Source organism: Plasmodium brasilianum, chromosome 5 (genome assembly GCF_023973825.1).
Source record: "Plasmodium brasilianum strain Bolivian I chromosome 5, whole genome shotgun sequence".
Lineage (NCBI taxonomy): Eukaryota > Apicomplexa > Aconoidasida > Haemosporida > Plasmodiidae > Plasmodium > Plasmodium brasilianum.
Genome location: NC_090118.1, coordinates 1,601,761 through 1,617,313, shown reverse-complemented (window position 1 = coordinate 1,617,313; position 15,553 = coordinate 1,601,761). Strand labels below are relative to the sequence as shown.

Here is a 15,553-nt window from a genome sequence, read left to right as displayed (position 1 = left end):
TTATTATTTTAAATATGTTACGTTTCAATAAATAATGCTCATCATACTAATATTTACTATAAAAAACATTCTTTTTAAATTGGAACTAAGGACTTGAGTAAAATTACAATAATATTTTCGTCTTTTGATATTTAATTCTAATAATATTGATTTGTTTTTAAAAATAGAAGATAATTTTTAGTAATAATAACATATATTTCATATACTAAAGTATAATTTATTTTATTAACAAGACAATACATTTAGAAAATCCTCCAATTTAATATATTTGCAAAAAATTTGATATTTCTCTATCATATGTAATAAATTATTGCTGATAATAATTTTTTTTGTAACGTAATATACTAAAAGCAAAAAAAATCCATTTTTAATATCTAAACTTTTTGTTTATATTTAGTTTATTTGCGTATGTTGAGATATCCTTGAAAACGAAATTGTTATAATATATTTTTAGATAAGAGTTAAAATAATAATTATATTTAAAGGTGTTGAAATATAATATTATTTATGTGGTATGAAATAGATTAATACTGAAACATAATGTTAAAAAAAAAAGAAAAAATATTTATATTTTTTTTTTCTAAATCTAATGAAATATTTTAAATGATACAGAAATTATATATTAACAAAATACTAATGTATATTTCATTTTTATGTTTTATTAAAATCTAAGCAAAATACTTATGATATAAAACTATTTTTCTCAATTTATATTTCTCGTCGTAAAAGTTAATTTCTCGTTATTTTTCTTTTATATATTACGGGTACAAACTTATATAACTTAAGTATTTTAAGAGTTACATATCATAGATATAAAGGAATAAATGCATATACAGTAAATGCGGTTTAATGAATTATAAATTTATATTAGAAATATAAATAAGTAGCACATATTCAATAGAATACATTATCATAATGCGAAAAATTGTTTCATTTAAAAATTATATTAATGAATTAAGGGTAGTTTATTAAAGGAAATTATTTACCTCATAAATAAATTCCTTCCACATTCTTATATATATTATGCATTTATATAAATCTTTTCCATGTATATATCTATATGTATAAAATAATTAAACACAATATTTATGGTTAAATTTCTACTAGATAATTCAATAAACATGTTCATATAATTATGATCATATGTTTTTGGTTAATTAAAAAGATAAACGAATAAAATAACATTACAAGTTAAAAATGTAAAACATTTTAATAAATATATAACATTTTTATATTTGTCCTAATCTTGTATAAAAAAAATTTTTTTCTATTATATTTTGTTATATATTCGACAATACTGAATTTCTCATTATATATCTAATATATATTTTTACACAACTTAATCGGAATTATAAGGCATGTATATTATAGTTTCTAGCTTCCTGTAAATAAAATAATATATATAGATATATTATATACAAACATAAAACATAAAATTTATTAATTTTTTATTTTTTAGAATATCCTTAATATAACATACTTTACTTTTCAATGCTTTACATGGAATATGTTGCCAACAATAGGAATTTATATATATTTAGTTAAATATTTAATCCACATGCTAGTGTTACATTAAAAATATATATATATTCCATAATGTAAAGTTTAGAATTCAATACTTCATAAATTAAACAAAATTAAAATTAACCTAAGAAAAATATACCAATATATTTACTAATTAGCTAGTATATTGAATATATATTATTAGGAAATATAAAAATTTAGTATATTCATAAAAATTAATAGTATAATAAAACATTTTAATAATAGATGAATTCATAATAGGATTTAAATATTTCTTTTAATATGTATTATCTAATATGTATGTTTAGTAGTTAGTAAAATATAAGCCCCCATACTCTTATTATAAGTTTATTAATTAATACAACCAAAAATTATATTAAAAAAAACATAAATAAAATTATACATAAAAACAAAATAGATAATATATATTATTGATAAAATAATTCTTATACTGTCTTCATTTCGATAATTGTGTCAGATCCCATGAATTAAATTATCTATTATATATAATGTAATTATTAGCAAAATACATAAGTAATAGCATATATTATATTATTAAATGCTATATAAACATACCATTATTTAATCCAAAATATATGATATTAGGAAAGAAATCCAACTTAATATATATTAATGCTTTATTTATTTATGTCCATTAGTATAAACCTTTAATGATATATAAAATATATAGATTATTTAATTATAATTTTCAATATAATATATATTTAAGTAATGTGTGAATTTTTGAAGAAACACTACAATTAGATACAAAAATAAGATAACAGTTGGTTTAAAAATTTCCTTTAATTTTAGCGATTTAAAATTCTCATTTCTCTAAGTATTTATAAGTAATCCATTTATAAAAAAGTACATCATTTCATTATATATTTATAATTTTACATTCATATATATATAAAATTAATTCTATTAAAAACATACTTACATTTAGTACTTTTTATAATGTATTTAGTATAAAACATATTTTATGGTATAAATATTAAGATTCTTTTGTTTGTAAGCAAAAAAATATATTTATGTATCACTGTAATAAAAATTATTAATATATGTACACAGAATAAAAAAAAAGACATATTTATTGTTAACAATAATTACACATTTTTTTAAATAACCTAAAAGAATAATAATTTTAGACTTGATTGATAAAAATAAAAAAAAAATATTAGTCAAATGAAAAAAAAAAACTACACTAAAATTATGCGAATTATTATATAATAAATAAATTTTAACACGTATATATATATATATATGTATTATTCATAAAATCTACATTAACAAAAAGATGTATATATGGAGACAAAATATTTAGGAAAGATATTGCCATCCTTAAAATAAAAATTTAAAAATTTTTAAATCGTCAAAAATTCAAATTAACAAAAGAAATAGCTGCACACTTTTTTACTGTTTCCGATAAAAACATTAATATATTTAGCCGCATATATAAAACATAAATAGTTCTTTTTATGGCTGCAAAGTGTATGATCGAAGACACTACTATTCCTTAAGTTCATCATTAGAAAAAAACACTTATTACTTTTTATTTATTTTGTTTTTGAACTTCATATTTTCATATTTTATAACTTTCTTATAGTAGTGAATCATTCCTAATATAAATATGACAACAAATATAAGAAAAGGTACACAGTAAAAAAAAATAGTTCCTGCCAATATTTTATCTGAATTACCCCATCCTCCTATTTCAAACAAGGTACTCAAAAGCCCCTCTATCGATTGTGCGTCACCATTTTTTTTCAAGTACAACAACCCTAATAAACCCAACAATCCACCATCTATAAATTTTTCTAATGAAAGATCTAATATGGGTAGTATCAATATAAAAATAACTAACAAAAATAAAGAAGTTCGTATTCTACGTTTTTTACGTGCTACTTTCTTATATTCCTTAACTTCTATTGCCTTGATGTTTTTAAGGTAATCTTTATAATCAAGTTCTTTAAATATTTGTTTTTCAAAATTAGAATATTTTTTTGTTTTAGGTATATCAGGTTTATTTTTTTCATTATTTTTACCGTATTCCTCAATATATAATGAACTTCTATGTGATGATTTGTGCTTTTCGTATGTTCCTTTTTCATTATTATATATATTTTTTTTTTTCTTCACTTCATCATTTGGCAATTCTTTAAAATTTAGAATACATGAATCTTTATCCTTTTCATATATTGTTAATAATCGATAATTTCTTGTATTTGGCTTTCTACAAAGATTGCATATTTCATCCAAATTTATATATAAAGAGCTCTAAAAATAAAGAAAAATTTATATATTTCTTATTTAAATGAAAAATTATTCTCATAATAAAAAAATAATTAATTAAAATAAAAAATAAAATATAAATAATACAAATTTCTTCCAATAATACCATCATACCATGCCATTACAAAAGTGACATATCCAAGGTAAAAGTGTAAACCCTGATATTTTAATAAATACGAATATGAATTTTTTGTCCATCTTATAAGTTTTCAAAATTGTAATATATTCAGAAAGAATATATATATAATAAAGTATTATACATTCAATAATAAATTGAAATACATATATTTTTTCAATTTTTTTTTATTATTTCTTCATAGAAAGATAATTATATACATATAGCTAAAATGCATGTTACAATACGGACCAAAAAAAAATACCTTTAAAAATATATTTAAAATTTTTAATATTTACGTTATGAATAAAAAAATGACTTTAAATAAAATATTATAATATTAATTCTTTCATAAATATTCAAAGTGTACAAGTTAATTATTTAATATAGTTGAGTAGTTAAATTCTTTTTATAGAAACTCTCAAAGTAAAAAAAAAAATATCATATATTATATAACTAAATACTCATTTAATTTACAATATTAAATGTATAGAATATAGATATGTGAAAATAATTTATATATTAGGATAGTAATTTCTAGATTTAATGATGTTTTCCTATTATCAATATTAATTTCTAAGATATTGCACTTTGAAAAAACGTATTAATTATTTTGTTGAATATTAATTATTATTATTATACAATATTTGTAATAATTAATGAAGAATTTAATAACTAGTAAAACCTTTTTTCTTTTGTAAAATATAACACATTTTTTAGTGTTCACATGTATAGGTGTATATGGTTATGGTTTAAAATATATTTAGAATGTTCAATTTATAACATATATTCAATCTATGACAAAATATATATACTTATAATGTTAATAAAATCTTATTTTTTGTTTTTGTGTCATAGTTTTAAGAAATTTAAACCTTTATTAAATTTAATTTTTTTCATTATTTAGAAATGAAATTTTTTTAAATTAATCCCATTAATTCTTTCACTTTTTATCTACATTAATATATTTGATGTAATAATAATACATTAGAAAAAAAAAAAAAAAAAAAAACACAGTAAAATAATTATATGAATTTTTCATATAATTACTTTAATATAAAAATATATCAGTTAATATAAATTTACCTACTAATATAGCATACAGGTTTTTATGTGTAAATTAAAAATAAGGAAGTGTAACAATATGATTTGCAATATTGTATTATTTAGTAAAGTTTGTAATTAAAATGTCAGATATAATATATTATTTTTTGTTTGTTTATTCACAAGCATGTTTTGTCAGAACAATAATTTTGCAGATACAGATTAAACATTGAATACAAATAAATAAAAAATTTTTTTTTTAATATTAAATATGGCAAAAAAATGGTTCTTTCTTTAAATTCTCTTATATATGTGCTATAAATCAGGTAGTGTCAATTATACAATTATTATGTTCGAAAAATACTACTTTAAAAATCCTAAATTTTACTTTATTTTTTTTTTTTTCTAAAGAAACATATTGTTTTTTGATCGAATAAATTAAGAAAATAAGAACAAATACAAATATATGAAATTTAAAATGCTATTTTAAAATTAAAAAAAAATATATATATCAATACCATAATATAATCACTTAGCTTCGTTATATAAAAAATCAGTAACATTAATTGTTATTTTAAAAAAAATAATTCCTTTTCTTAAAAATTTAAAAAAATAATAATTTTACACTGGGGGATGATAAACAATCATAAAGCAGTAGTATTTATAATTAAAACCTAGATTAACTAATGAATTCAAAATATAATATTATCTATTCTGTTATATATTGATTTTAACTTACAAATATATATTTTTTGTTGAAATTCGCATATAAACAGAAATATATATATATATATATATTAAGCCACAATAATTAATTCGAATGAAGAATATATTAAATTGCAAATTAAAAAATTTTCAAAAATTCAAATTCACAAAAAAAATAAAAATATATTATTTTATATTTACATATAAATATGACTACGTATATGTAATTTCACATATAAAATATAAGAAATTATAACTATGTTTAATATTTCACTAAACATATTATATGTAGTACATAACTTTAAATTTTCATTATCGAAATAAACATATATATTACCATTCATGAAACGCTTCCAAGAACTTAACTTTTTTATGTTTTATAAATTTTTTATGAAAATAAAAAATTCCTAGTATAAGTATAATACTCAATATTAAAATAGGTACACAGTATATTAGAATACTTCGGGCTTTGTATGCTACAGAAGGATTTTCAGAAAAATAAGATAGCCACGATGTTCCCGAGGCACCTGCACCTTCAGGTGTGGGAGTCGAAAAACCAGATGATGTACCATTTTCTAATAAACTAACTAATTGCAACAATAAATCTCCAATGGATAAATCTACTATAGGTATCACAGATATCAACAAGAACAATAATAAAAGTAAACAGAGTCGCAATCCGTAATTTTTACGCTTTAATTTTTTGTAATCCTTATCATTAATTAACAACATTTTTTTAAAAAAAGCTTTATCATTAAGTCCATTCATAATTTTTTTTTCATAATGGGTATATGATCTATGCAACATGGTATATTTATTTTTCATAAGTTTTTTAATCAATTTTTCCTTATATAATAAGCTTCTATCTAATTTTTCTTTTTTTTCTTTCTGAAATTTTTCATTATCTACTGTAAATATTTCTTCATTCCTCCTTTTTTTATAATATGGTATATTTAATTCTAAATCTCCAATATTTGCAAAAATACTCTTTTCACATTTTCCTAATAATCGATCAATTCGTTTATATAGTTTTTTATCAGAGCCATGCTTTTCATCCAAAATTTTGTTAAAACTGCTCTAAAAAAAAAATGTGAATATTTCATATATAAGTGGATAAATATTCCCATTCCAAAAAAATAATAAAAATAAACAATGTAAATATGAATAAAACAAATTCCCTTAAAAAACGTCTATGGTACCATGTTACTGTAAAAATGACACGTCCAAATTAAAATGATAAACATAAAAATTTTGATAAAACATGCGAACTCAATACTTTGTTTCATGATATAGACTCTAATATTGTAATATATAAAATAAAGAAAAAATGAACATCACTTTAGGCACTTCTAACAATAAAAAAATACCTCTTTTATTTTTATTAATATTTTTTCTTAAAAAATTAAAATTTATAGAAAATTTTACTAATTAAAAAAAAAAATACTTAAAAAAAGATTCTTTAAAACTACATTATTGATATTATTTATAAAAAATTAACGATAAGTAAAATTACAGGATTTCAATTCGTTCATATATATTCACAACATATACTTTAATTACATAATAGAGTGATTAAACAATTTTTTTCTCATTATTTTTAATTATTAAAAAATATTAAATTTATATAGAATGTACAATGTATAAAATATAGGTATATGCTATTGTTCTAGGTGTTTCTTGAATAATTACTATTTTTAAATTTCCCTAGGAATTATTATAATTTTATAAATATAATATTTCGGTAAATGTAGTTATTATTGATAAAAAAATTAGTATTTATAACAATAAAACAAAAGTGTTAAAAAATTAAAAATATATATTTTTTGCGAATATATCCTTGTTTTACTAATCATAACACATGCTTTTTTTTTTGGTATAATACATGTTAAAAATATCAAATTAATTATATATTTTTGGTTTTCAATTTAATTTTTCATAGAAATTCTAATAATTTTTGTAAAACTAAACTAAATCAACAATTTATTAACTTCACTAATATTATCATTAATGTGTGAATCATTTAATTTATCTGTAATATACTTTATTAGTCAAAATTAATGATCTCTTATATATATTATAGCTAAATATTTTGTTTATACTAATATATTTGAAATTTCTTTCCAGTATTTTGAAATATAAACTAAAATTATATTATACACACAAGTATAGATTTTACGGAAAATAATATAATTACTTAAAGTATTGTAACATTTAATAGTAACACAAAAATGAAAAAGTACTAAGATATATATTAAAATGTTTTTTTGTAATGTAATTAACCTTTTTACTTTCATTTATCTATATGTATACCTTAATTATTCAAGATCGAACTATGTATTTTCAAAAACAAATTAAATATTTAAGCTGTTTTATATTCTAAGGTATGCATTTTTATATATGCAAAACGCACAATTACCAAAAATAATATTGGCTCTAATCCTTTATATTAATTTGAGTTTAAGAATACCACTTTTAAGAAAAATAAATATTACGTAAAAAGATCGTATATAAATTTAAAGTCATTTATTATTTTTATATAATTAAGTCATTTACTCTAAATAAAACATAATATTTTAATGAAGATATACTGAAGTTTATACCATTAATAAATGCATAATTTTATATGGAAGAATTTACAATATAAAATAATACAGTTTAAAAATACAAAATTTTATATACAAAAAATTTACTAAAACTCAGGAAATTTTTTTATGCATGAATATTTTTCTTTTAAATATTAACGACATTGAAATAAGGCATTTATGATTTATACATAAATACTCTCGAAATAATATATTACATAGTAACTCTTTTGCAACTAATATAAATAAAATAAATTTGATGTTTTATTAAATATAACTTTGAGAAAAAAAATATTTATATTTGTACGTTTTTATTCCTTACACTTTTATTCATTTAGCGTTGTAGATAGTTATAAAAATATTATATATTAAATGTATTATTTTAATAATATAATGATAATTTATAGCAGTTTTCCTAGGAGAATTACTTTTGTAAAAACTAAATTATAAAAGAAAAAATGAAATTGTAGATCTAAGGTGTATATATAATGAACATTTTTTAGTTATTTTTTTATTTTTATTTCTTTAGTTAACTTTTCTTACTATTTTTATTACATAATTTATATAATGCTTAATTTATTTTATTTATATATATAATTCAATTTTTGTATAATATGCTTTTTTCATTTTTTAACCCTTACACATTACTAATGTCCTAATTTTACAGTATATATTTCCTATGATAATGTATATTTCAAAGTTCAACAATTTTGAATTTTATTGTAAAATAATTGTAATACTTTTTTTATTCTCTCATCCATAGATAGTTTAATGGGATCATTGATTTGATTAAATTATTCTATTCTTTTATAATAGCGCTGATATATATTATTCTCTATAATATTATGCTTTTTCTTTTAATTTTTCTTTAATAAATTTAATAATACTTTATATATATATTGACCAAATATGTTTCCTTATATATTCATATTTTGACTATATATAATATATTTTTAAGAAACAGTATCTATATAATATAAAATTACAAGAATGAAACAATATTTTTAATCATTTTTATTTAATATAACTTTTTGTTTATCATCATTTTATATATAATAAAAAAAAAAACTTCATTAATTACAGATAATTGCACTCAGTAGATATTTCTATAATGTTATGTTTAGGAATACCATTTTTATCAATAAAAATGCTAAAATCACTTTTTTCTGTGATGTCTTATAAAATTGTTATTATCATGATTTTTTTTATTTTTGTATAACATTTTTCTTTAATGTAAAAATATGAAGAATATTATGCAGATGTAGCTTTTATTTATATAATTATTCATAATAAAAATTACACAAATTATATTTATTATTTTTACCATGTAAATTTATGTTATGTATATTAAGAGCTAATGAAAAACTTATATTTGCATATTCATATAAAAAGTTATTTCATTTAATTTAACAGAATATGCTATTTCCAAAATTAGCTTATATATTTCCGAATTTATAATATATATAGTCATTTATTTTATAGTATATTATTTATTGTACTACTGATACATTATATATGACCTGTATTATACGGTTCACATTACTCTTGTCATAATAATAATTATTTACAATGTACTATTACAAAGAATTAATTATTCCTTTTATGGATTTTGCTACTTTAATTTGTGAGTTTCAACTATACTACTATATATAAAAAATATTTAATTTTAATAAACTCCAAAGATCCAAATATTTTAATTCATTTTTAATTGCATTTTGACTAATGATACATAAATTAAAAGAACGAAAAACATAGAAATTTCCAATTTAACACTCCTTTTTTTTTATTAATTTTAATTCTCTATATATTTTACTTAATAACTTTTTTTACAATGATAATATATCAATAATGTATTCTTATTTACAGTAAATTATAATATCAATTTCTATATCATAATTTTCTGTCTACTGATATAGACGTTCTAATTTATGTATTTTTTTTCTTTTTTTTTCTTTCTTTTCTAATAGAAGAATATATTAACAAATATTCTTGTTAAAATTATATTCTTAATATAAATTTAATATATACTTTTCGTAAAAGATTACTCATGCGGCATGATATGCTACATTTAGTTGTTTTCTACCTAAATTTGATTTTCTTTGTTCATTAGTGTATTCTGTTAATTCCAGTATATCCATTTCATCCAAATTACGTCTAATTGATTTTTTCTTTAATACTTTAGTATATATCCATGATACAATTGGAGTAAACTATTATTCAGAAGATATATACAAGATGATTATATAATAATTATTTCATCGTTACTTTTTATTTGTTTATCTATTAAACAAATATAAATGGAAGTAAATTAAGATATTTAATTTTATAAATAATATTAATAATTACTTTATATAGTAGGAAGCCAATGAAGAAAATACCGATAAAGGGTAGAACAAAGAACAGAAAAATTTGCGATGAACTAAAGGCAGATACATTAATTACAAATTGTGGATCCAAAATAGTAGTGTTATATTGACTTGTACCTGGGTTTTCTGCGGACACTTGCTCTATTTCACAATTCAAATGAGATAACTTTGTTTTAAAGCAACTAGGATCATGCTCTTTAAGTACAGAACAATACGTTTCAGAATTATTTTCTGTATAATTATATATTTCATTATAAGCACTATTAGCTTTAACAAGATAATTATTAACTTCTTTAGTACACTTATTAATATGTCCTTCAAGAGTATTCTTAATGCTCTCGTGATCTTTACAATAATCATGCACAATCTTCATTTTTTCAAAGTTTTCCTTTTTAATATTTTTAAAAAATTTACATTTGCATTTAACACCCCCAGAGAGAACATTTGAAACATCCTCAAGTATTCCAATAACTTCTGAAAATGAATCTTCCTCTAATTTATTAAATAATTCATTTCCTAACCAATAGTACAAATAATGACATTGCTTATTACATTCATCTCCTTCATTATTAAATGCCACATAACACAAAGGCCTCATAAGCTTATCTGCAATACTTTTAATTTTTCCATTATTATATATCTCAGTTTTTTTGTCTAGAAATTTTTTTTCATCTTCAAAATGTAAGCAGTAATTGTCATTTGACTCAAATTTTTTTCTATAATATATTTTCGATGGTAGTGATTGTATAAAAGTTTCCTTAGAGTTAATAAAAAAAAAAAATTTTACATAAATAGAAAAGCCTTATTTCTCAGATTAATTTTATTAACGTAGTTCAAGAGAAAAAGAATATTCCACTGAATATGCATAATTCTCAATTTAAAAAGTTATAAACCTGTAGTACACTGGACATTTTATGACATGTCTTCAATCTTGGATTATTCAAAATGGGGGAATAAAAAACATTCTAAAAGCATATTTATTTATATATTATATATAAAAATACATAATATATTCATAATTTTCATAAGATTTATTAAAGATTCTAAAATAAGAAAATTTATTATTTACTAGGAATCATTTTTACAATTTTATAAAGTACAATTTATTATAACATAATTATACTTATGTAGTGGAAACACTTATATATGTTACGTAATCAGTACAATAGATAATTTTATATAATAATAAAAAAGGAATTATAATATTTTTAAATTTGTTCTTATATTAAAATGATACAAATTATAATTACATATCATAAATTTAATATTTCTCCTAAAATACATATGGCAAGATATTACATGTAAGAATAAATACAATTTCATCATTTAACATTCTTAAAAATATATTATTTATTAAATGGTTTCTTCATAATTAATGTAAGGAATTTTTACCTAACATATTCAACTAGATATGTTCATATATATATAATTGCATTTTCCTAATAAATTACTCTCTTAGTTAAGTTACTTATAATATCATTGTAAATGTAAAAATCAGGAATATATGTATTGAACATAAAATTCATATCATGCTTTTGAGAAAAATTTATTTATTTAAATATTATTTTAATATTTAATAGTATAAATTTCTGTAACTTAGAATTAAAAATTAAAATAAATATATCTTATATACATTTAGCTCGATATATAAAGAGTTATTTCTTTAATATATACTATTTACATCGAATATCTCTCCATATCAACTTATTGGAATATTATGTTTTTATAATTAGTAAAATATGATTGTTAAATTTATTTTCAAAATTTTTAATTAAAAATATTAATATATATACCAACATATTATCACTTATATTAAAGATTATTCATTAATATTTTTATAAATTTACAATAAATAATAGATATTGTATTATTATGATTATATTAATCAAATGATGAAAATAATATGATGTTACATATAATTTATTATTTAAAGATATATTTATTTATATTATTCTTAACTTTTCATTATTATGTGACATTTAGAAATATTGATATAAAACTATTTACCATAAAATTAGGATAAAATCAGCTTTGCATAGTTTGTACTCATCAAAAAAAAGCTTATAATGAAACAAATTCCTTAAATATATTAGCATTAAGAAAATATAATTTATTTAATACCTCCTTTTATTGTGAAATGTTTATAACTATTTTTGACTTTAGATTTAAGGAGTAATTAATATATTCAATAAATATTCCTTTGTATTTTTTATCATAATACAAAAAAAGGAGAACTGCATTAACTTTAACTATCACAAATATTGCATTGAATAAATTATATTTTGAAAATATTAATAACTTCTTTTTTATTAGTTTAAAATTATATAATTTTATTTTTTATGTATATATTGCAATATGAAGACATTATTTTTACATTATCATTAATGTTATTACATAACCCTAATTTTAACATTTTTAAATATATCATTAGTAATATATATTATTATTATATATCTTTATGATACCTCTCTAACATATATAATTAAATTTTATTCATTTCTTCAAACAATTTTATATACACATACTGATTACTCTTAGCTATTGGAATTACATATTTTTTTATTATTATTTTCGGCCTTTAATTACAAAATAGTTCATATTATTGTTACATAAATATAAGTATTCTTAAGAATGTTCAATTGTAAAAAAATTATGTTCTTTAAAAAAATTATTATTGAGTCGCTAATAATGTTATTGACAAAATTATATTAATAAGAATAAAAATATCCTTACATATCATGTCATATATTCAAAAAAATTCATTCATTAATCATTTATTTAATGGGAGCTTTATTTTATTAAATGCTCATATTTATATATTTTTTTTTTATTATGTTTAATGTCTCTTACTTTTTGATTTATTCATTAGTAAATATAAGATTATATTTATGTGTAAATTTTTTTTGTTTCTATTTTATTTTGTACATAATATATGATATAATTTATTAATTTATCAAAAAGTTATTCAAATTTACATATACACAATAAAAACATTCTAGCACTTTGTTACATTTATTTTCTCTAGAAAAAAATAGTTCATATAATAATATATGTAATAAATAGTGTATAAAATAAATTTGTAATATTATAATTATGCATAGTTTTCTGCTAAAATACGTAAAAAAAATTAAAAAATAAATTTTATATTATCATTTTCTAAAACAAATATTTTGTATTTTAACAATAATAAAAAATTTTCATTATTACACTCATTCACTATCATTAGACATTCCTTGACAAATATTTTCTTTTTGAGTTTATAATTTAAATATAATACAAAATGCATTCCACTATATACATATAGATATATATACTTTATTTTTGTAAATTATTTATAAAAATTCATTTCTTAAAATCTTCAGAATAAAAAAATATCTTTTAAAAATATGCCGCTCACAGAGAAACGTCTACATGTTTCAATTTATATTTTTATTTATGACGTAGTCATAATTATATTTATGTTATAATTTATTTAATATTTTAAGAAGTCATATAAAATCATATATTAAATATTATATGAATTCAATTACTAATTTTCATGTGTTATTTATTTTTAATTTTGTTACAAATTTTATTCTTATTTAACTTGCCATAATAATTTCGAATACTACATAAAAATAAAAACATTTCATGTATTATTAATATATTTCTTATGTTAATATAAATTTGATCAGAATATTTTTGTGAATTATTATATACTAAAGTAATTAAAAAAAATTATATATAATCATAAAGTCCATTTTATTTTATTATAAATTTTTTATATTAGTTTATATAAAAATACATCAAACTATAGTAATATGTTAAGTAAAAGGAACCTTACAACAAAAAGTAAAGAATAATATCAAAAAATATAAACACTAATTATTATTTTATATATACAAAAAAAAGAAATGTATAAATTATATATATAGATATTTTCATGATATTATTCTTATTATTTAACTTCATTTATAATTATTCTATAACGGAATTTTGTAAAACAAATTTATCATTGTACATAATATTTGATTATTAAATTTTCTCTTTACGATATCAATCAATGATTTTTTTTATCACATTTTATAATAAGTACATTATTTATAATTACTTAGAATATAAATTATAAAACACTATTTGTACTTTTTTATAGTTTTAGAAATATATTTATAATAAAATTTGTTAAATCTTCATATTTTTTTACTTAATATCTAATATTTATCAATATATTCTAATCTATTTATTGATAAAATTTTATTGTTAATTTTATCATATGTAAAATATGTGTCATTTTGTATTATTAATTTAAGGAAAACATATTTAATTTACGTTTACGTTATATAGTTTATAATATCATACAAAATTTTTATGTTTATTTATTTTCTTGTTTAAGTATTTTTTTATTTCTTTATAACATTACTATTAGAATACTTTATAACTTTCACACTTTAGTTCTATGATATTTATAAATATGTTTTTATCCTTTTAATTTGAACTTTTTCTTTTTCCTTCTTTTATTTTGTTCTTATAAAATAACATTACTTATAAATTATAATTTATTATATTTTAAATACTCATATTCTAATTCACTTCGTTATATGGGTTATACTAACACAAGGTAACTTAAATAAGAGAACAAGTCCTAATTACTAAATATCTTTTAAGATATCTACCAAAACTGCTTGATGTAGAAGCTTATGATGATTTGCTTATATTTTTACATGAATAATTCTTTATTTTTCTCTTTTTTGTACGTTTTTGTAACTATGAATATAATATAGTAAACTAATATAAAAATGCATAATATGAAAAAAATATAATATAGTTTTACTTTATAATTATAAATTTTTAAGGAAATTTAATTATATACAGCATTATAAAATATTTATATATTAATACGTAATTTGTTTATACTTTGTAAAAAAGGAGAAAAACGACAATTA

The 15,553-nt window shown here is 18.2% G+C and overlaps 3 protein-coding genes across 3 annotated transcripts; all 3 read right to left on the bottom strand.

Moving 5' to 3' along the window:
* Positions 1-3,072: 3,072 nt before the first annotated feature.
* Positions 3,073-4,017, bottom strand: MKS88_001587 (uncharacterized protein; the record flags this gene model as incomplete). Its single annotated transcript, XM_067214526.1, has 2 exons — positions 3,073-3,804; positions 3,934-4,017. The coding sequence occupies 2 exons, from the start codon at positions 4,015-4,017 to the stop codon at positions 3,073-3,075; spliced, it is 816 nt and encodes a 271-aa protein (XP_067074953.1).
* A 1,999-nt stretch (positions 4,018-6,016) lies between these two features.
* MKS88_001586 (uncharacterized protein) lies at positions 6,017-6,969 on the bottom strand (the record flags this gene model as incomplete). The annotated part of the gene is made up of 2 exons (XM_067214525.1): positions 6,017-6,760; positions 6,883-6,969. 2 exons carry the CDS (start codon positions 6,967-6,969, stop codon positions 6,017-6,019), a joined length of 831 nt encoding a protein of 276 aa, XP_067074952.1.
* Positions 6,970-10,310: 3,341 nt separating this feature from the next.
* On the bottom strand, positions 10,311-11,542 carry MKS88_001585 (uncharacterized protein; the record flags this gene model as incomplete). Its single annotated transcript, XM_067214524.1, has 3 exons — positions 10,311-10,475; positions 10,612-11,388; positions 11,525-11,542. The coding sequence occupies 3 exons, from the start codon at positions 11,540-11,542 to the stop codon at positions 10,311-10,313; spliced, it is 960 nt and encodes a 319-aa protein (XP_067074951.1).
* Positions 11,543-15,553: the final 4,011 nt, after the last annotated feature.